Raw genomic sequence first — 23,527 nt, 5'->3', positions numbered from 1 at the left:
CGTCAGGTTAAAATTGCTTTGTCGTGATGGCTCTTAGTCGGTCTAATCCGCAAATTTTGCATTTCTCGTTTTTCCTAGGTTTGGTTTCATCTGCACGTATGTAAATCCCTGGCATGCTGGTTTGGTGTTGGTGATGTCTGAAGAGGAGCTGCCCGCCTGGCTCTGCATCAAAGGGGACCAGTACCTGGCCAGTGGCTCCCTGTCCGATGCCGCTGCCTGTTACACCTCCGCTTTCAGCCTGAGCGCTGAGGCAACCGTGCAGCATGTCAAGTCCTTGGGGGAACCGGGCCTGGGTGACCTGTTGACAGTGTTGGAAAGCTGGTGCGCCAGCCAGAGCTGGGTGCCAAGCCAGGGCAGAGGAGGAGGTGGCACCGGCAGCGAGCTTGCAGTCGAGGCCCCCGTCAGCGCCAGAGTGGCCGCCATCTTCCTGTCGGCGCTAAGCCCGGGCAACTTGACGGCTTCGGTGCTGAAGATGGACATGCTGCTGAGGAGTGGGCGACACCAGGAGGCAGTGAGCCACTGTAATGCCCTGCTCAACGCCCATCCGAGCCACTCGCTGGCATTGCTGCTGACCAGGGCCCTGGCCTGGATCCTGTCCGAGCGGCACTCTGCCAACGGTGTAATGGACTACATGCAGGCGTTTGGCAAGCGGCGGGAAGAGACCGTGGCGTTCGTCGTCCACCACCAGAAGAGGGACTTGCCACAGATCGTTCGTGCCTTCGCCTGTTACCTCTCGCTGCACGAAGGGAGGCCTCAGCAGCAGCAAGATGGCCGCGGTGCCGAGCTGCTCGCCGATTGCCGCCGTTTCCTCGAGCTCGTGGTGCCTCGTGAAGTTGGCGCGCGCCCCTTCGAAACGCGGCAGTTGGAGGAAAGCGTGGGAATCCCAGAGCTTGCGCCGCCCGCGACCGTTGACAGGATGATGCCTGAAGAGGACAAGGAGGCCCTCACCACCGGGGGCGACCCGGACTGGGAACTGGTTCACAACTTGACGTCGGCCTTCGGCAGCGGAGCCTCATGGCAGCCCCGGGCACCGCACGGCGTGCTGGAGCTGGCCAAGCATTTTGTCGAGGCCCGCTTCTCCGAGTACAGGCAGGCGGTGCGCCGCCGCCCTAACCTGCGATCCGACGGCGGAGCCGAACTCCTGGGTCCCGCCCTCCGAGCGCTCCGGCTGTTGGCCAGCATGGAGCCAGAGACCAGACGGGAGTCGGAGATACGGCTGGCCGACTGCATGCTCCTCTGCGGGGATGTGCAGGGCGCGCTGCGGCTGTGCCAGCGCCTGATCGCGGCCGACCCGACCAACTACCACAGCACCCTCCTCGTCCTCCGCGGGTTCTGCCACCTACACGCCGGGGACTTGGCGCAGGCCCTCGAGGACTTCCAGTCCACCCTGGGGCACGGCCTGCCGCACCCCGGGAGCTGTGTCAAGGCCATGTGCGGCCGAGGCCTGGTGCGGATGTTATCCGGCAGCCCTTACCTGACGGCCCTGGACTATATCACCGCCAGCAGGCTGCGGCTGGAGGAAGTGGCCCTCCTCGTGAAGTCCTACGTGCCCTGGAACCAGCGAGGCCTCCTTTACAAGGTGCTGCAGGAAGAAGCCCAGAAAATCCTTCAGAAGAAATCCTCCAGCCCCTTGGGGGCCGCTGCTGCCATAAGGAAAAAGAGATGTGGGGAGCATGGAAGCCAAGGCTACCCTTTCAAAGAAGGGTACTGCTGTCTCTTAGTCAAAAGAATACTGTCTCTAAAGTTGTACCATTAAGTTGTATTTCTTTCTTGTTGGTGTGTCTACATATACGTAGGACTTCTGCTGTAGAATACACACCTGGCTCTGAAGTGAGATGCCCATTGCTTTCATGCTGAGATTCCAATCAAAGAATCTAAAACATGGGGCCATAGTCTTCCCAATAACATAACAGAGTTCATCATTTAGGAAAGAAATGAAACAAAATTCCTTTGGGTGGCACGGTGGCACAGTGGTTAGCACTGCTGCCTCACAGCGCCAAAGACCCGGGTTCAATTTCTGCCTCAGGTGACTGTCTGTGTGGAGTTTGCACATTCTCCCCGTGTCTGCATGGGTTTCCTCCTGGTGCTCCGGTTTTCTCCCACAGTCCAAAAATGTGCAGGTGAGGTCAATTGGCCATGCTGAATTGCCCGTAGTGTTAGGTGAAGGGGTAAATGTAGGGAATGGGTCTGGGTGGGTTGCGCTTCGGTGGGTCGGTGTGGACTTGTTGGGCTGAACGGCCTGTTTCCACACTGTAAGTAATCTAATCTAATCTACTTCACTCCATAAGGGTTTGTACCTTTTTGGAAGTTATTGATTCATCTTCAAAAACATCAACAGCTGGATGGACTTTTTGTTTGAATTCCCAGCAAATCCAAGGAGGGGGGGAATTGAGGGAGCAGGTAGGAGAGTGGAGTTGAACCCCCCCAAGATCAGCCTTGTTCGGAAAGAATGGGCCAAATGGTGTGCAGCTCGTTTCTTTCATCTGAGTCTGTTATAAATTAATTCATAGAAATTTGACTAGTCGGCAGCTTTTTCAGAGCTGAAAATGTGTTGCTGGAAAAGCGCAGCAGGTCAGGCAGCATCCAAGGAGCAGGAGAATCGACGTTTCGGGCATGAGCCCTTCTTCAGGAATCCTGCTCCTTGGATGCTGCCTGACCTGCTGCGCTTTTCCAGCAACACATTTTCAGCTCTGATCTCCAGCATCTGCAGTTCTCACTTTCTCCCAGCAGCTTTTTCACACAGTGAAAGATAACAGGTGTACAAATCTTTATTCAATTTCCACCACCAGGAAGGAAGGAAACATCCGAGTAGTCAGTGACAAATAATGTCCTCCTTAGAGGGTAATGCTGCGTGATCAAACAGTGAAGTGGTGGGTGGGGATTTGATCAAAATAGAATTGGAGGGAGAAATAATATACTCCACTCCCTGCGGTGCCCACCTATCCCCGAGCAGCTGAAGGGTGTTGGTGGACACCGCATGCTCTTTCTCCAAAGGCACCTGGACTTGAACGTAACCATGGAAGAGGGGCAGGTAGTCAGCCTTAATGACTCCCTCCACAGTCCACAGCCTGGACCAGTTTAGCCAGGGCCAGGAGCATAGTCAGCAGCTGTTATTTTACTAAAGGATGATTTAGATGGTGGATGTTTCAAACCTGTGGATTCCAACATGTAGATCGTGATTGACTGGTTGATCACTGATTTTCTGACAATTGATCTTATCACTCTCGTGTTCCTTTTGCTTTGTACATGTTGATTGTCATGCCATGCATGACACCTACTTCCTGATACTGCACAACTAGAGAAAAAATATGATGCAACAAGCTGGCATGCATTCATTGCAGCATAAAGTAATTACTTTTGTGATGGCAATGCAAACAAAAGGAATCCATGTGTGAAGCCTGGATGTTACAGTACTCGAAATATCAGAAGTTATCTAGTTTGCTGTGTCCATGCAGATTCTCTGCAGAGCAACTCAAGTCTATGATTCAGTTTTTCAGCTGGTTGTCTAATGGGTCTTTATAGGGTGAAGGAAAATTAGGGGGAACACTACCGCACTTCCTATATCCTAGCAAAGCAAGCTGACCGAGAGCCCTGAAAGCAAATAGAGACGACAAAAATGACTTCCCATGTCCCCACTCTTGAAAGCAGCCAGCTATGTTCTGGATGTTCCAGAAGCATGAATCCAGAGGCCTAACTTGCAGTGTGACCAATGACCGAGGGATGTCACAAATTACAAGATGATACATTTTTAATTCATTTGTGGGATTTGGGCATTGCTGGCGGGCCAGCATTTATTGCCTGATCCTCGTTGTCTTTGAGAAAATGGTGGTGAGCTCTGTCTTGAACTGATGTTGTCCAGTATTGTTAGGGAGGAATTCCAGGATTTTGACTTGAAGACATTTAAAGGAATGATGATCCATTTGGAATGGTTAGTGGCTTGGAGGGAAGTTTGCAGCTGTTGGTGTTACTATGTGTCTGCTGCCCTGATCCTTCACGATGACAGTGGTTGAGAGTTTGGAGGGTCCTATCTAAGGATCTTTAGTGAATTTCAGCAGTGCATCGGGTAAATGGTAACAAACTGCTGCTGCTGACTCTTGGTAGTGGAGGGAATGAATGATAAGCACCACAATTCACAAACAGTTAGGCTACTTTTTGTCCTGGATGATGTTAAACTACTTGAACATTATTGGAGCTGCACTCATCCAGGCATCACATGCTCCTGACTTGTAGCTTGTAAATGGTGGACAGGTACTAGGTGAAGAATGATGAACCTGGATAATATATATAAAAAAAAATGTAGAATTTCTATGCAGAATGGGGAAAATGAATTTCTATTCACAACTGTAAAAGTTAAGATTCTCTGCTATATATGTCACCTGAGTATATCGATAAAAGGAAGGATTTGTAATAATATTATATCACAACAATGTACCTAATTCAAATATCGTTTTCCCTCCTTCAACATACAAATACCCAACAAGAATTCTCTTTATAAATGTGGCAACAAAAGGAAAGGCCTGCACTGAAGCACAATTTCACATTTACCATATCCTGGCTAAGCATGAGAAATCATTCACAGATGGCGCAATAATTAAAGAAACTATGACAGTGATCACTGATTCTTTATATGACCTTATAAAGGTTTACAAAATTATGAGGGGCATGGATAGGTTAAATAGGCAAAGTCTTTTCCCTGGGGTCGGGGAGTCCAGAACTAGAGGGCATAGGTTTAGGGTGAGAGGGGAAAGATATAAAAGAGACCTAAGGGGCAACTTTTTCACACAGAGGGTGGTACGTGTATGGAATGAGCTGCCAGAGGAAGTGATGGAGACTGGTACAATTTCAACATTTAAGAGGCATCTGGATGGGTATATGAATCGGAAGGATTTGGAGGGATATGGGCCGGGTGCTGGCAGGTGGGACTAGATTGGGTTGGGATATCTGGTTGGCATGGACGGGTTGGACCGAAGGGCCTGTTTCCATGCTGTACATCTCCATGACTGTATGACTTAAGAACAAAGAAGTAGTAATAATGGCAACCACAGCATGTCACTTCTTGTTTCCACAGTGGCATGCTGAATGGAATCTCTGTCCAGAGGTCTTACAGCAGCACTAGAAGGATCTGAAGGGCTATGATTGTTTCTTGCTGTGAATCCATCTTGCAGTTCAGTGAATCCATCAACATGACAAGCTGTCTGTTTGTTTTATGTTTGTGCATATGATCTTTAAGAGCACAACAAAAAAAATCATAATTTGGAGGTGCCGGTGTTGGACTGGGATGTACAAAGTTAAAAATCACACAACACAAGGTTATAGTCCAATAGGTTTATTTGGAAGCACTAGCTCTTGGAGAGCTGCTCCTTCATCAGGTGGTTGTGCCTGATGAAGGAGGAGCGCTTCAAAAGCTAGTGCTTCCAAACCTTGTGTGATTTTTAACGTTGTACAACAACGAAAAAAAATCATCTGGGCGGCACGGTGGCACAGTGGTTAGCACTGCTGCCTCACAGCGCCAGAGACCCGGGTTCAATTCCCGCATCAGGCAACTGACTGTGTGGAGTTTGCACGTTCTCCCCGTGTCTGTGTGGGTTTCCTTCGGGTGCTCCGGTTTCCTCCCACAGTCCAAAGATGTGCAGGTTAGGTGAATTGGCCATGCTAAATTGCCCGTAGTGTTAGGTAAGGGGTCGATGTAGATGTAGGGGTATGGGTGGGTTACGCTTCGGCGGGGCGGTGTGGACTTGTTGGGCCGAAGGGCCTGTTTCCATACTGTAAGTAATCTAATCTAATCTAATCTCTCCTTAAGGAGAGAACAAGAGGTGAGGATATTCGCATTGAAATCAAAATGTATGTGCTTGAGGGAAAACTTCCTGATCAAGATACTGGCTTTCATCATGAGTGATGGTGCACCAGCTATAATTGGTGTAAATAGGGGCTTTGATGAATTTACCGGAAATGAACCTGATTTTCCCACTTGTCAATTACCATTGGATAATCCACTATGAGCATTGGACTTTGCTCATGGAGTGAAAATTGCTATTATGATTGTAAATTCAATTCAAGCAAGAGTCTTTCAACATTGTTTATTTAAGTCCTTATTTCAGTGCTACCTTTAGATAACTATTCCTCCATATTAATTGGAATTAGTTAAGTCAAGGTAAGGTCCTGCAAACCTTAGATCTGATGCCTACAATTGGTACTTAAGTAAAGGAATGAAGTGTGCAATGAGCTGTCAGACAATGTATGGTTGCTCAGTTTCTGGTTCCTTGCAGACCAACATCAAAACTGAACAGGCTGAAGGAAAACATTAGAGGCTTAATATATAAAAGACCATAAGAAATCGGAGTGGAAGTAGGGCCATTTGGCCCATCAAGTTCACTCCACCATTCAATCATGGCTAATGGGCATTTGAACGCCACTTACCCACACTTTCCCCATATTTCTTATTTCCTTGCATTATTAAGAATTTATCAATCTCTGCCTTGAAGACCTTTAACGTCCCAGCCTCCTCCACGCTCCGTGGCAGTGAATTCCGCAGGTCCACCACTCTCTGGCTGAAGAAATGTCTCCTCACTTCCATTCTAAATTGACCCCCTCTAATTCTGAAGTTGTGTCCATGAGTCCTAGTATCCCAGCCTCACGGAAACAATTTATGTGTCCACCCTTTCTAAGCCATGCATTATCTTGTAAGTTTCTATTAGATCGCCGCTCAACTCCTAACGAATACAATCCCAAGATCCTCACTCTTTATCATATGTTAGGCCTACCATTCCAGGGATCATCCATGTGAATCACCGTTGGCCACGCTCCAGTGCCAGTATACCCTTCCTGACATGTGAGGCCCAAAACTGGACACCGTATTCTAAATGGGGCCAAACCAGAGCTTTATAAAGTCCCAATGGCATCTCACTGCTTTTACATTCCAACCCTCTTGAAATAAATGACATTACATTTGCTTTCTTAACCACGGACTCAACCTGCAAGTCAACCTTTAGAGAATCTTGTACTAGCACTCCCGGATCCCTTTGTACTTTGTCTTTATGAATTTTCTCACCATTTATAAAATAGTCCTTACCTGTTCTTTTTTACCAAAGTGCAAGACCTCACATTTGCTCACATTGAATTTCATCAGCTGTTTCTTGGACCATTCTCCTAAACTGTCTAAATCTTTCTCTAGCCTCCCCACCTCCTCAGAACTACCTGCCTGTCTACCTAACTTTGTATCATTGGGGGCATTCTGGCAAAGTTCACCAGTCTCTTCATCCAGATCATTTATATATAAAAGTGAACAGCTGGGGTGTCAACACTAAACCCTGTGGGACACTACTTATCACTAGCTGCCATTTTGAAAAAGAACCTTTTATCCCAACTTTCTGCCTTTTGTCAGACAGCCAATCCTCAATCCATGCCAGTAGCTCACCTCGAACATCATGGGCCCTAACTTTACTCAGCAGCCTACCATGAGGCATTTTATCAAAGGTCTTTTGGAAGTCTAGGTAGATAACATCTACTGGGTTTCCTTAATCTAACCTACTTATTACCTCTTCGAAGAATTCTAACAGGTTTGTCAGGCACGACCTCTCCTTACTCAATTCATGCTGACTTGTTCTAATTCAACTCTGCACTTTCAAGAATTTAGAAATCTCATCCTTGACAATAGATTCTAGAATTTTACCTACAACTGAGGTTAGGCTAATCAGCCTATAATTTTCCATCCTTTGTCTTAATCCTTTCTTGAACAAAGGGGTTACAGCAGCGATTTTCCAATCATCTGGAACTTTCCCTGGATCCAGTGATTTCTGAAAGATTACAACCAATACCTCTGCTATTTCTTCAGCTACCTCCCTCAGAACAGTAGAATGTAGCCCATCTGGGCCAGGTGATTTATCAGTTTTTAGACCTTTAGCTTATCAAGTACTTTCTCCTTTGTAATGGCCACTCATAGTCACTAATAGACTCACAGTTGTCAATACATTTAAATTGAAACTGAGATGATAGTCCTCCCAATTTAAACAAAAACACTACAACGCTTTCCGAGTCTAGATAAAATACTAGAAAAACTCAAACAAGATGTAAAATGGTTCCATCTAGAAAATCTGTTTGCACATTTAAGGTTAGCAGGGGAGTTCAAAGGGTGATTTCAAGAATTTGATGGACTGGAACAAAACTGATGTTTGACTCCAATCCATTCCTTCAAGTAAATATTGTTGGGTTAGCTACCAAAATCCACTAGGAGTTGGATTTGCAGAGCAGTGGAGTTGATATGAGGATAATTACTATGCAAAACAATATTGAACTGAAAAATGCAATCAGAGCGTCAGACTGAGGAAAAGCTTGCTTTGCCTCCACCTACCTCCAAGAGACAACATTCTTCAAAATGAAGATAATCAAATCCAAGCAATATAGCGCTTCACAGTCATTTGAACTGCATATGACAAGCAGTCTCAAACTATAATGCAGACCTCCAGACAAAGGCAACACTTGTAAGTGCACTGATTTGGTGAATAGAGCACAACTTGAATATATGTACTTGGTTTTAGAATGATAAAGCACTGCAAATAAACTTTGTTTCCTTAAAAGTAGATCCTGTGTTGCACTTAAATTAAAAAAAGATCATGTGCTTAAAAAGGTTGGAGACCACTGCTTTACAGGGATCTTGGTCTTTCTTACATCTTTGAAGACCTATCTTAGTAGACTTTAGTATAACTTGGACTGCAATGGGGTACATTGGTTGGTTGTCCAAATACAATTAGACTTCTAAACTGTGTGATTTGTAAGCTGAAATGGGACTACAGATACAAAGAACAACAGAGCTCGACTGGTGACTAATTCATTTTGAATTAGCAACCTCTGCTTTGCACTAATGCTAATTAAAGTTTGTGAAGTGTCCTGGAGTCTGTTGCACTGAGGTTGAATTGTACTGGTTTCAGTATAACTCTTTTGGTTCAGGCTTTCACGTAAATGTACCTGAAGCTAATGCAAAAATATGTAGCTACTCCTGCACGCTTATCATAACTTTGAATATTTACATCACTGCAAGAATTCAGTTATTCTGATTTTTGGAGAGTTTAAGGTTAATTTGAATTTAGACTGTCATAGGGCTTGAATATTTGTGCTTAAGGTGTAATCCTGGAATATAATAGGTATTGTGTACAATGTGATTTATATTAAGTTTGTATTTTTGAATTATTGATATTTAGGTTTTGTGTGTCTGAAGAGGTTAATGATTTACTTGTAAATATTTCTGTGCTATAGTGATTTTGTTTTAAAACAAGTTGATAGATAAGTAACCTCAAGGAGTTTTTGCTTACATTAGGAGTTTACCACAGGTAAGATAAATAATTGTGCATTCTGATTTCAGTCAGATAATTCTTTATTTAGGGTTTTTTTTAAAACTTGGGCAAAGCTCCAATAAGCTGGGGAGAGAAAAGGCTGTTTGGTTTCTGGCAGTTCAGAAATATTTGGGTGAAGATGAATGAGTAAAGAAGTGCTCCAAAGAGATGGTGTAGATAGAAAAATGGATTGCCTTCAGTTAGGAGTTTAGTAGTAGCACCAGACTAGGCGTGTTTGGATAAAACCTTGATTGTGTTATTTGAAGTTGAAACTCAAATATACGAATACCCCAGGGAAAGGTTTATCAGATTTTCCAGCCTGGGTGTTGAAGTCACAATTAGATTAAATTTAATGAGATGTTAAGAAATGGAACTTTGTCTGTTTTAAGTACTTTATTGAGGGGGCTTTTGGGTACAGTACAGGTGTATGAAATTAATGGGATTGCATGTTATCATTTGTTTTCAATTGTTTGTTATATTAAGTAATCTGGTTTAGTCTATTTTACCTGTTAACTTTACTGAGCAAAATAAATTGTTTTTTTTGTTAAACCTAAATCTGTAACCTTGCATGCTTACCTTTTTATTGAGGTACCACTTTGTTAAAGCTAATGAAAAAGATCATGCCGTATCTCAGTCTGCGATCTGACATATCCAGTGATGGGACCATAATCGTGTGTAACTGGTCATTTTAGTTTTCAAAGATCAAAGTGCATCAATTGCAAAATAACTGTGCTTTTTAGTGACATCACCTTTATTGTACACCAGCCAGTGGAAATATTTCCACGTGCTTCACCTAAATTATTTAGTTACCTCTAGAATGTTTCAGCAATTCTGCACCAACATGCCACAGTAGCCTAGTGATTTATGAACTAAATGATCCAGAGTTTGAGGTCAGTTGCACTGTGACAATTTGAGAACTTGGATTTGATTTAGAGCTGGTAACTCGAACACTGTCACAGATAAAAATCAGACCCACTATAACAGACCAACTTGTTCACTAATGCCATTCAGGAAGGCGAGCTTGTTATTCCGGTGTGGCCTGAACTACATGTGACTCATGTCTCGCTTTGCATTGGTCAACTCTTTCTTACTTCCCTCAGAACAACAAATGAAACTTTGTTGTGACACACAACTGAAAAAATGTGTGTCAATAAATTGTAACAATGTGTTTTTGAGGGTCAAGGCCAACTCTACATTGTCTTCTCATTACGTGATCAATGGTTCAATTGGTAGCACACTTGCCTCTGATTTAGCTCATGGGTTCAAGACCTTTCAAAAAAATGTTTTTTTAAAATTTAATATACTTTTATAATCGGGTGTGTGGTACTGGAAAAGACCTCATTTCTAATGAAGGGCTTATGCCCAAAACTTGATTCTCCTGCTCCTCGGATACTGCCTGACCTGCTGTGCTTTTCCAACACCACACACTCGACTCTGATCTCTAGCATCTGCAGTCCTTACTTTCTAATACTTTCCTAATCAACCTTTTCAGAGATATTATACAGCTTTGGAGCAGGTGGACTTGAACCTAGTGTCTCAGTCCAGCAGCAGGGATTGATTTCAGTGTTGTCACATGTACTGAGATACAGTGAAAAGTGGCGTTTTATATGCTATACAGGTAGATCATATCATACAAAGTGTGTCAGGGTAGCAGAACAAAATGCAGAATGCAGTTAGAACTGCAGAATAGATGCAGAGAGTGAGAGATCAAAATTAACATTTGAGAGGTCCGTTCAAAAATCTGATAACAGTGGAGAAGAAGCTGTTCTTAAATCTGTTCATACATATTTTCAAACTTCCTAACGTTCTGCCAGATGGACCTATACCCCTCTCAATGTAAAGCTCAGAGCTAAACTGATACACCTGCTCATAACTTAGGCAGTGTCACATTTTCTGAGGTGCCATCTTTCAGCAGAGGCCTTAAACTGAGACCACCTTCAACTTTCAAACGTGTGTTAGAAAAGTCTTGTGGCACTACTTTGAAGGAAGAGGATTAGTTAGCCCCAGATGTCCAAGTTGGATAATAAGCATTTGCTGGAATCTGGACCAAAACAATACACCAATGTATTCCATGCTTCCCTGTTGGTCAATACTATGCAAAGTGTACAGTTGGTATAAAGCTTTGACAGCTGGAGTCCAGGGAACATAGCATGTTTTTTTGCCTTATTCACTCATGGGACATGAGCTTTGATGCCTGGCCAGCATGAGGAACCAGTGGCATTATAACTGAACTACTAATCCAGAGAGACTAAAGTGAGTACTGCAGATGCTGGAGATCAGAGTCAAGGTTAGAGAGTGGTGCTGGAAAAGCACAGCAGGTCAGGCAGCATCCGAGGAGCAGGAAAATCGACGTTTCGGGCAAAAGCCCTTCATCAGGAATGAGGCTGAGAACCTTTGGGGGTGGAGAGATAAATGGGAGGGGAGTGTGGGGCTGGGGGGGATGTTTGCTAAGAGTGCAATGGGTGGATTGAAGTGGGGGGGTGAAGGCGATAGGTCGGAGAGGAGAGGAGGGTGGAGTGGATAGATGGGAAGGAAGATTGACAGATGGGACCGGTTATGAGGATGGTGCTAAGCTCGAAGGTTGAAACTGGGGTAAGGTTAGGGGAGGGGAAACGAGGAAACTGGTGAAGTTCACATTGATGCGATGGGGTTGAAAGGTCCTGAGGGGGGGAGATGAAGCATTCTTCCTCCAGGCATCTGATGGTAAGGGAGTGGCGATGGAGGAAGCCCAGGACCTGCATGTCCTCAGCAGAGTGGGAGGGGGAGTTCAAATATTCAGCCACGGGGCAATTTACTGTATCCGTTGCTCCCGATGCGGTCTCCCCTACACTGGAGGGACTGGACGCCTACTCAGCGCTTCAGAGAACGTCTCGGGTGCAGGTGTCCCAATCAACCCCACCGCCCCTTACCACCCAACGTGGAGGAAGGCCGCCTCATCTTCTGCCTCAGGACCCTTCAACCCATTGGCATCAATGTGGACTTCACCAGTTTCCTCATTTCCCCTCTTTTTCTCCCCCCCCCCCCCCCACCTTACCCCAGTTCTAACCTTCCAGCTCAGCACAGTCCTCATGACCTGTCCCATCTGTCAATTGTCCTTCCCACTTATCTGTTCCACCTTCCTCTCCGACCTATCACCTTCACCTCCACCCACCTATTGCACTCTCAGCTACCATCCCCAGAGCCCCACCCCCCTCCCATTTATCTCTCCACCTTGGAGGCTCCCAACCTCACTCCTGATGAAGGGCTTTTGCCCAAAATGTCGATTTTCCTGCTCTTCGGATGCTGCCTGACCTGCTGTGCTTTTCCAGCACCACTCTAATCTTGACTATTAATCCAGAGACCTAGGTGTTCTGGACACCTGGTTCAAATGCTGCTACAAACTTGAATTAAGACACTAATGTTGATCATAAATTCATTATCTGAAAAGCCTATCTGGTTTATTGATGCCCTTTAGGGAAGGAATTCTGCCATCCCTACCTGGTCTGGCCTATGTGTGACTCCAGACCCAATGTGGTTGACTCTTTATGCCCTGTAGATAGACAACAAATGCTGGCCTAGTCAGCAAAGCCCACATTCTGTAAACAATTTTTTTTTAAAGCAGCCCATCGCTAGTTGCCCTTGAGAAGGTGGTGGTGAACTGCCTTCTTGAACCACTCAATTCTAAGTTAAAGGTTGATCCATAATTCCCTTTTGGGCTTTGTTGAGACTTGGTAGAAATTAATACAAATGAGTAGTTTGCTGGGCCATGTCACAGAGCAGTTGAGACTCTGTCAAGTTGTGGAGTCACATATAGGCCAGACCAGGTGAGTATGGCAGGTTTCCTTCCCTGAAGGACATTATTGAGCCAATGGGTTTTTCTGATAATCAGCAATGTTTTTTTTAGTCATTGATAGATTCTTAATTCCAGATTTTTAAAAACGAAATCCAATTCATCACCGTCTGCCAAAAATGGATTTCAGCCCAGGTCCCTAGAACAGTAGCTGAGTTTCTGTATTAATAGTCCAGTGATAATACCACTCAGCCATTGCTTCCACACTGTTACAAATATTCGACTTTTATTCTTGACCCTAGGCCAAAATGATAACTTCTCATTTGATTTTTAAAGGTAATAGTCTTTCTAATTCAATCCACATATGTTTGTTTACTCCTAGAGATGCAATGGGCGTTCATTATTTGGCTTTATTGCTGCTTGAGCTCGAGCCATCCGATGAGATTTCCCAAATTCTGTCTGCAGATGCTCTCTACCAGCTTGGTTCTGTGGAAGAAACTCAGAAGTCTTTGCTGGGTTCTCTTGGCAAGAACCCTCAGCATTCTTCAATCTTGGCTCGGCTTGCCCTGCTTCAACTGAAGAAAGGCTTTCTGTATGACGCCAATCAGGTATGATAACCAGGAAGCTGGAATTCAGATGGTTATTGTGAGGTATTCTCCAGCTTTGTTACGCTTGGTATTGTGATTTGTTGTTGTGAAAGAGAAAAATTGAGTTTTAAAGCAAATTGTTGATGAACAGATCTGCAGATATGTAGAGCAACAAAGTGATTATTTACTGCTTCATATTTAAAAAAGATTATTCTGAGATTTGAGTATTGTTGGTAGCGTCAGCAATTTTTGCTCATCCCTACTTTGCTTCTGAGAAGGTGGTAGTGAGCTGCTGCCTTGAGCCGCTGCAGTTTACGTCTGTGTTGATATGTTGCTCAAGCAATCTGAAGATAATTGTTAAAAATGACACAACACCAGGTTATAGTCCAACAGGTTTAATTAGAAGCACTAGCTTTTGGAGCACTGCTCCTTCACCAGGTGGTTGTGGTTTGGCTACAACTACCTAATGAAGGAGCAGCGCTCCAAAAGCTAGTGCTCCCAATTAAACCTGTTGGACTATAACCCGATGTTGTGATTTTTTTTTTTAAAAAAAAACTTTATACACCCCAGTCCAACACCGGCATCTCCAAATCATGAAGATAATTGCACTCACTCCCTCACTCTCCCTATGGTACTATGTCCTCCTCTGTTTCAATATTTATTTGTCCTTTTAACTATGTTCTCTGCCTTTCACTGCATAACTTACATGCCTTAATGAATTGTAATGCGGTTTCCCAATCCCTTTTCTCATCCTCCAATTTGAATGAGATGTTTTAATCATGGGAACACACAACTTAAACTTTGTATAACAATTGAGGGTGGGTGGCAGGGGGTTATTTCTTCATCAAAAGGACTATCAAAACCTGGCCTATCGAAGCAGATAGTATAAAAGTGATCAGAGTCACTGAGACATCTTTGGAGAGAAACAAAGGGTTGATTGATGTTAGAAGAAGAGACTGTGTGGGGTTTTGTCTATGAACATTTTAAACGTCTTTCATTTTCTGGTTCTCTGATTTTTACCTATACCAAGGTTGCTAGTTAGATTATTTTTGAGGAAATTTCTCATATTTTCAAAATTTGAAATTTAAAAAACCCTTGGCGTAACATTTGCTAAGTAGAGAAAATCCCATAGCTTCTAAACCTAATTTTTTTTTTTACCACAAGATGGCACCAAAACCACAGATTACAGAATTTCTACAGTCAGCCAAAAATGTTTTTTTCCACATTACTTCAATGGAACATTTCAAATGGTCTTTGACAGAATTTGATTATGAAATATGCTGTAGAGAATTACAGTTTAAATCTTAAGCCATTTGGGACGGATTTAAGCTCACTAGAGAGAAAGCCGAACAGTGAAATGGATATAGATTGGAGATTTTGTTCAAATAGTCTGCAAAGTAGCTGGCCCATATCCTTCCAAACCCTTCCTATTCATATACGCATCCCAGATGCCTTTTAAATTGTACCAGCCTGCACCACTTCCTCTGGCTTCCATATACATACCACTCTCTTTTTGTGAAAAGGTTGCCCCTTAGGTCTCTCATATCTTTGCCCTCTCACCCTGAACCTATGCCCTCGTTCTGGACTCCCCCCTCCCCAGGGAGAAGACTTTGTCTCCTTATCCTATCCATACCCCTCATGATTTTATAAATCTCTATAAGGTCACCTCTCCGCTTCCAATGCTCCAGGGAAAACAGCCCCAGCCTTTTCAGCCTCTCCCTGTAGCTCAGATCCTCCAACCCTGGCAACATCCTTGTAAATATTTTCTGAACCCTTTCAAATTTCACAACATCTTTCCAATAGGAAGGAGACCAGAACTGCGCGCAATATTCCAAAAGTAGCCTCACCAATGTCCTGCACAACTTAACCTCCCAACTCCTGTACTCAATACTCTGACCAATAAACGAAAGCATACCAAATGCCTTCTTCACTATCCTATCTACTTGTGATTCTACTTTCAAGGAGTGATGAACCTCCACTCCAAGGTCTCTTTGTTCGGCAACACTCCCTAGAACCTTACCATTAAGTGGATAAGTTCTGCTAAGATTTGCTTTCCCAAAATGCAGCACCTTACATTTATCTAAATTAAACTTCAATTGTCACTCCTCAGCCCATTGGCCCATCTGATCAAGATCCCATTGTAACCTGTGGTAACCTTCGCTGTGCACTGCACCTCCAGTTTTGGTGTCATCTGCAAACTGTCTAACTATACCTCTTATGCTCACATCCAAATCATTTATATAAATAATGAAAAGTAGTGGACCCTGCATCAATCCTTGTGGCACTCCAATGGTCACAGGCCTCCAGTCTGAAAAATAACCCTCCTCCTCCACCTTCTACCTTTTGAGCCAGTTCTATGTCCAAGTGGCCAGTTCTCCCTGTATTCCATGAGATCTAATCTTGCTCACCAATCTCCCATGGGGAACCTTGTCGAACGCCTTATTGAAGTCCATATAGATCACATCTACAGCTCTGCCCTCACTAATCCTCTTTGTTACTTCTTCAGAAAACTCAGGCAAGTTTGCAAGACATGATTTCCCATGCATAAAGCAATGTTGACTATCCCTAATCAGTCCTTGCCTTTCCAAATACATGTGCATCCTGTCCCTCAGGATTCCCTCCAACAATTTGCCCACCACTGACATCAGGCTCACTGGTCTATAGTTCCCTGGCTTGTCCTTACCACCTTTCTTAAATCGTGGCACCATTTTAGCCAACCTCCAGTCTTCTGACACTAGAGTGCTAACAGTGCTTTTCTGCTGAACTTCCAGCCCAAGAATATATGAGTGTGCAGCTCAGGCCGCCAACTCCAAACTTTCCATTTTGGTCAGACTGTAGCACCAAATTTTCTACATCATTGGATCAGAAACATTAAGCTGTCGTCTAGTGGACTGCTCAGACTGTGTACCAAATGATGTACAAGTTCTCTATTCTCCTTGATGTTAATGCATTCTCTCTACCCCACATCTCATTCATCTTCCACCAACTCTGTTACTTTGTTTATCTGCCTTTTAACTGTCTTCCCCCCGTTAATGATGATCTCATCTACAGATTCTTACTCTCTCTCCTTCCTCCACACCATGTTGATTCCTCGTATGCATGAAGTACAAATACTCCATTAGTTCACTTTTGTACCAAATCATTGATTTTTTTTCTCTCTTAAAAACAACTGACCGTAAGTTGTCAACAGCTCAACTGTATCTAATCTGAAGGATCATCGCTATTGAAATGCAAAACCTATACTGAGTCTGCAGTATTGTTACCAGTACTGCTACTCCCATTTTAACACCACCTCATTGCATGCTTTGTAACGACCCCGGTCGTCAGTTGTTCTGTCTTCTCTTTCCTATTTGAAACACCTTTTATTTTAATAAAAAAAGCTGTGGTGATTCCTTGCACTAAATTTGTAGTTATAGTTCAAGGATGTAGGCATTTAGTCGTAGATAGCCATTACTTAAAATTTTCCTTCCTCCCATTTTAATGTACTTTTGCTCTTCTTTTGAAATTTCTTTAACTCTTCAACCAATTGATTCTTTCCCCATTTTTTAAGAATTAAATTGGAATTGTTGTGGTAGTGGACGGCACTGTGGCACAGTGGTTAGCACTACTGCCACACAGCGCTAGAGATCCGGTTTCAATTCCCGCCTCAGGCGACTGACTGTGTGGAGTTTGCACGTTCTCCCCGTGTCTGCGTGGGTTTCCTCCGGGTGCTCCGGTTTCCTCCCACAGTCCAAAGATGTGCGGGTCAGGTGAATTGGCCATGCTAAATTGCCCGTAGTGTTAGGTAAGGGGTAAATGTAGGGGTATGGGTGGGTTCCGCTTCGACGGGTCAGTGTGGACTAGTTGGGCCAAAGGGCCTGTTTCCACACTGTAAGTAATCTAATCTAATTCCTCACCCTGTGCTGTCCTTTTTACAAAGCAGCACATTTTCTTCAGTAAATGACTGATTCCTTTTGAAAAAGGAGCATTAACTAATTTTTGGAATTAACTGAAAGTACATTTTGTATTCATCAAAGGAAGGGCAAACTAAATAGGTCTCTTCTTCTAGAGATTGAAAGCTCCAAAGAAAAGTTATTTGTCTTGAGCCTTTCAACCTTTGGGCTTTCCTAATGTGTTTTTATTTGCAATCAGTTTGTATTTTAATAATCTCTCATTACTGCAAGGCAATGATATAAATAACTGGTTAATCTAGTGAAAGGGATATTAGGTCACAACTTAGTGCCTCATCTGAAACAACGTGGCTCAGTGGCTAGCACTGCTGCCTCTCAGCACCAGGGACCTGGTTCAATTCCCACCTCAGGCAACTGTCTGTGTCGAGTTTACGCGTTCTCTCCCGTGTCTGCATAGGTTTCCTCCGGGTGCTCCGGTTTCCTTCCACAGTCCAAAGATGTGCAGGTTAGGTGAACTGGCCATACTAAATTGCCCGTAGTGTTGGGTGCATTAGTCAGGGGTTAAAAAAAAAAGTAGGGTAGAGAAATGGGTCTGGGTGGGTTGCTCTTCGAAGGTCAGTGTGGACTAGTTGGGCCGAAGGGTCTGTTCCCACACTAGGGAATCTAATCTAATAAACCTAAATTATGGGCTTTATATGACAATGGGAATGAAGGCTTGCTGGCTCTAGTCCTGCTAGGACCATGGGAAGGTCACCTTTCAAACACAATGACATGGTGTTAAATTGATAGTTTTATGTTTTTTGGAAATGAGAAAAAAAAATCCAGTTTCTTTTTGAAGGGGGAGTAATTTGATGGCTTATGGTCATTCACCCTTTTTGGGGAATTTACATCAATAACAAAAAGATTAGATTCGTAATAAACACATGACTATGGTTTTATTTTGCCTATTGCACTGTACAAAAGTGTATAAATATTGTGTTAACAAGTTTGGTTTAATCAGCAGTCAGGAAATTGATTAGGAGAGTCATTACAACCTTTATCTAAACTCTCAATGCAAAGACTGATTATGTACGAAATAACTCCACAGACGCCCATATCCTGTCACCACATGCACAGGACTTGTCACAGGCCCAGCTTCCTCGGCCACTGAGTGAACAGAACTTCAATCCTGTTTATAAATGTCAGCCAGGGCTCCCTGATTGGGGCTGTTAACCTGGTCCAATCAGGGAACTCATTCTATGAGGTCCACCTGGCTGATCTTGCTACAGTGATTGCATCTGCGCACACAGCCCCCACCCCACCAAGTCTGGGGACGTAGGCTGCTCTTTTTCTTGTAGCCACTCCTGGGGTGTTTTTGCACCAGATCTGGATCCTTCGGACTCCGCCTCAGATACGGGCGGTGTGTACTGGACTGTAGCCTACCTTTTGCACCCAGAGCATCATAGAAGAAAATCATTCTCCACTTCAAGGAATAAATGCTTTGAAGTGGCGACGTCTGCTGTGTTCATCCCAGACTGTGAAATTTCTTCGAAGATGACAAAGGGGGAGAACCAACAGGTTCCGACAGCCTTTCCAGCTGTTCTGAGAAACTGCGTACGTATTGCTCCTGCCCTGTTTGCAGCTTTTTTGATCTACACACGGGTTCAGGTCCACATTATCTACCTGAACTTTGTACGTCATGGGACCTGACCCCTCATCGACCATGCTTGTACCCATGCAGGGATGATTCAGTTATTTTGGCACCACATTTGTTCCCTGAAGTAAACTGTTTAACTCGAGTAGCAGAATCTCGTCTCCTGATGCTGTTTCATCACTACCACCACACCCCTGGCCCCCAGATCTAAAAAGATAAGATTTATCCTGATGCAGAGTCTTCTCCCCATTCGCAACTCTGCTGGAGCAATCCCCGTAGTTACATGAGGGATGGTCCAATAATCAAATAGGAACCATGACAGTTTGGTATCACGTGAAGCTGCAGGCTGTTTTTTTTAAGGTTGCCTTTAAAGTTTAGGCTGCTCTTTCCACCAGACATTGGACAATAGATTGTATGGAGCTGTCCTGAATGCCATTCAACTTCAGGAAATACTGAAATTCCTTGTTGGTAATTGATAGTCTGTGACCAACACTCTGGGAATCCATGTATTGCAAAAGATGTTTACAGCTTCTCTGTTGTTGTCCCAGTGTTTGACGAGTGAACTCTGCATGTCCAATCACTTTGAGTGGGCGTCTACAATGACTAAGAACATTGAGCCATGAAAGGGTTGGCATAGTCGACAAGTAACTGAGTCCAGGGTTTCCCCAACTATTTCCACGAAGATGGGAGAGTTACTGTCGCGAATTTTTGTCCTTGTTGGCAATCTGGGCACGGCCCCACCAACGTGGTTCTATCTGCATCCAGTCCTAGCCACCATACAACTTCTTGCCAACGTCTTTGTTTTGGACACTATTGAATGATCCTAGTGGAGATCAGAGCTGAAAATCTGTTGCTGGAAAAGCGCAGCAGGTCAGGCAGCATCCAAGGAGCAGGAGAATCGACGTTTCGGGCATGAGCCCTTCTTCAGGAAGGCTGATGCCCGAAACGTCGATTCTCCTGTTCCTTGGATGCTGCCTGACCTGCTGCGCTTTTCCAGCAACACCTTTTCAGCTCTGATCTCCAGCATCTGCAGTCCTCACTTTCTCCTAGTGGAGTTCAGCCATTATCTGACAGTGAGATTTATTGGGACAAATACTCTTGCTCCCCTTACTAAAAAACTGTCCACTATGGTGATCTGGTCTCATTGTGTCCAGAAAGGTTTCAGTACTAGTTGTGATGACCCTTTTTGTTTCAGCCACACCCCAAGGAAATTTCTCATGAATGCCTTTGTGACATCCAGCCTGCTTCCATTTTCATTTGGCTGAGGCATGGGCTTTGTTTTGGGGTTTTGCTGATCGCTGACCGAGAGACCCTCCATTAAAGGATATGTCCTGAGTGAGGCTATGCAATTGTCTTCTCTTGTGATGGTGTTCCCCAAGCTCAGTTAGTCTGGCAAGGGTGTCCACTATCATCAGCATACCCTCTAATTCATTTTGCAGTATTTTTTAATAATAAACCCAGCTGCAGTGCCTGTTTGAAGTCCACTTGGGCTTCAGCTAGTAGGTACTTTTGCATGGTTATATCATTTAATCCCGCATACCAAATGGTGTCTCAGCCTCTCAGTAAGGGTTAAACCAAAGTCACATGCCTTTGCCAGTCACCTTAACCTCGTCAAAAATCACAACACTGTTTCCCTAATTCTCAAACAGCTGAGTAATCTCATTAGTTAGAAAAAGCTTAGGGTGATAATATTCCTTAACTATATCCTTCAACTCTTGAAATGTTTTATTCTCTGGTGCTTAATAACTGAAAAAGCTGCAGGTCCACAAGCTGTCAGGAGAATTGCTCTGTTTTTCATCTGCCTCAATGTCTTTTGTGTGGGGAAGTGGAAAATGCATTATTTCCACACATGGGCCCAGACTTCGGCAGGATGAAACAAGTTAAGTTTCCCAACTTCATGGCAGAAATATTCACTCCAATTCAAAGATGACTGTTTGTTTGAAAGTTAATTTCTTCAGGAGTATATATTGTTTTCTCTTGTTGCCACTAAAGCAACTCTACAGAAGCCAGTATCTCATCATCCAACTTGCCCTTTATTTACCTGTGCATAGTGCTTGACATTGGTCAGACTTCCTCTGAGCCAGCTGTTAGAATGAACAGAATCTCTGACACTTCTGTTTATATCTATCAGCCAGGGTTCCCTGACTGGACCAGTTTAACAGCCCCAATCAGGGAACTCATTCTCCGAGTCCATATGGCTGACTTCATTACAGTCACAACAATCTATATATCTTGGTTATCTTGGCAGGCACTGAGAGTCCACACATAACGTGAGACCAGAGTTGCATGTAGGCAAGTGTGGCAGATTTCCTTTCATTCCTTTTGAACATTGAGTGAATTGGTTTAATTTTCACTGTTGCAAATTTTATTCTGTAACTCAATGAGACAGGATTTGAATTCATGATCTTAGGTTTGTAAGTTATACTGTAAATCACCACTTCACACTATTTAGCCAGCTGTGTATTATGACTTTCAGATATGGATATATTATGGAAAGGACATACAATCAAATACCAACTCTGGGCTCAGCAAACTCACCAAAATGAGACCAGTTAGCAAAAGAAAGATTTCAGAGAAGCTTATAAGGGACTTTGTGATTAAAATTGTTACTGCATACTGGGGCTGACTAAAGAGTCTTGTCTTTCCAGGTACCGTATTTTCCAGTAATTAATTGCTGAGGAAGGGTCAGTAATTTAAAGGGCCTCCAATTTTTGAGGTCTCACCAAACATTTCTTCTTTTTTAAAGCTAATAAAGAAAGTCATTGAGATCGGGGATACTTCCTGCCTCCTGCCCATAATGGACATTTTCAAGTCAGAAGATCGAGACCTAATGCAGAAACATTGCCATTCCAGTGCAATGTCAATCCTACAAAATAAGGAAGGTGACACATATGTAAAGGAAGCAGTGGCCTATCTCTCTCTGGCTATAATTTTATCAGGTTAGTGGCGGAGGTTTGTTCGTTAGACTAGATGTGATCAGTGAGATGAAACTTTGATCAGGATTATATTAATATCCTAAGAATGACATGGGGGGAATGATGAGACTTAAACACTCAGTGAATCAGGAAGACTGGAAATCTCTGCGTTTGTACACAATTCATAAACACTGAGACTGCTATGACAAACTTATCCACATTTATTAACATGCAGAATTTTATTCTTACCATTAGATTTTGAGCACTAAATTGAGTAAGAACAAGAAATAGTCAGATCATTCACCACTTGAGCCTGAATTGGCATTGGCTTGGGGTGTGTGGCTGATTTGAACCTCCACTCCATTTGTCTGATACTGTTTGCCAATATAACTTTCACTTTCATTCTTGAAGGTTCCAATTATCCTAGTATTTACTGCCTTTGAGGTTGGGGTAGAACAGCTTTTGATATCCAGTCCACCAATTCGTCATCTTCCATCAGGGAAACATTGCTATCCTTAACCCTTTGCGAAGGAAGTTTCTCATGAGTGTCTTTGTGACTTCCAGCCTGCTTTCATTCTAAATCCAAGTTCCACCCTACAGAAACTCTTGACTCAAAATGACCTCTGCTGTATATGATGCTGCTTGTTCAGTATTCCCATTCCTCTTGCCTACTTCCACTGGAGCTTCCACATCTCTCGTTAGCTTGTGCTCATTTTCAAGTCTATTTCAAAGCTGCATCCTGAGCAGAAACAGTCAATTCTATCTATATTTTGCGTGAGGATGTAAAAATAATCCCTTTGTTTTGTAATCATACAATGGTTACATTCCCAAATAAGGTCATTTGTCCCAAAATGTGCAAGAGAAATTCAGCTATTTTCACTCCCTTTTGTTTCCTTGTAGTATTTCTGCTTGTCTAATTCCTGTTCAGAAGCCAGAATTGAGTCTGCCTCCACCAACCTTTTAGGCAGTATCTCCCAAATTGTAATTGCACGTTGCATACAAATGTTTTTCTTCACGTGTCTGGTTCTTTTACCAATCACCTTTTAAAAGTGTCCCCTGGTTCTAGCCCCTTACAGGAGTGGTAATAGTTATTTCCAATTACACTGCCTGAATCTCAATAACACCATAAGACATAGGAGCAGAAATTAGGCTATTCAGTCCATTTCAGTGTGCTCCACCATTCAAACATGGCGGATAAGTTTCTCAACCCCATTCTCCCACTTTCTCCCGGTAACGCTTGATTCCTTGATAATCAAGAACATGTCTGTCTCAGTCTTAAATATACTCTGACCTGGCCTCCACAGCCATCTGTGGTAATGAATTCCATAGATTCACCACTGTCTGGCTGAAGAAGTTACTCCTTATCTCCATTCTAAAAGGTCTACACTTTTATTCTAAGGCTATGCC

General features: G+C 43.6%; 1 protein-coding gene across 2 annotated transcripts in view; it reads left to right on the top strand.

Moving 5' to 3' along the window:
* ttc34 (tetratricopeptide repeat domain 34) overlaps nt 1-23,527 on the top strand; it is a 77,110-nt gene that overhangs the window by 13,894 nt on the left and 39,689 nt on the right. For both annotated transcript variants that reach the window (XM_072586240.1, XM_072586238.1), the window contains 3 exons: nt 79-1,704; nt 13,478-13,703; nt 21,952-22,144. In XM_072586240.1, coding sequence (XP_072442341.1) covers nt 134-1,704; nt 13,478-13,703; nt 21,952-22,144 — 1,990 coding nt within the window. In that variant the 5' untranslated portion in view covers nt 79-133. The remainder of the gene's footprint in view (nt 1-78; nt 1,705-13,477; nt 13,704-21,951; nt 22,145-23,527) is intronic.

This window comes from Chiloscyllium punctatum, chromosome 16, assembly GCF_047496795.1.
Source record: "Chiloscyllium punctatum isolate Juve2018m chromosome 16, sChiPun1.3, whole genome shotgun sequence".
NCBI classification, from domain to species: domain Eukaryota; kingdom Metazoa; phylum Chordata; class Chondrichthyes; order Orectolobiformes; family Hemiscylliidae; genus Chiloscyllium; species Chiloscyllium punctatum.
The sequence above is the reverse complement of the archived record's forward strand: the minus strand, read 5'-3'. Positions and strand labels throughout refer to the sequence as shown.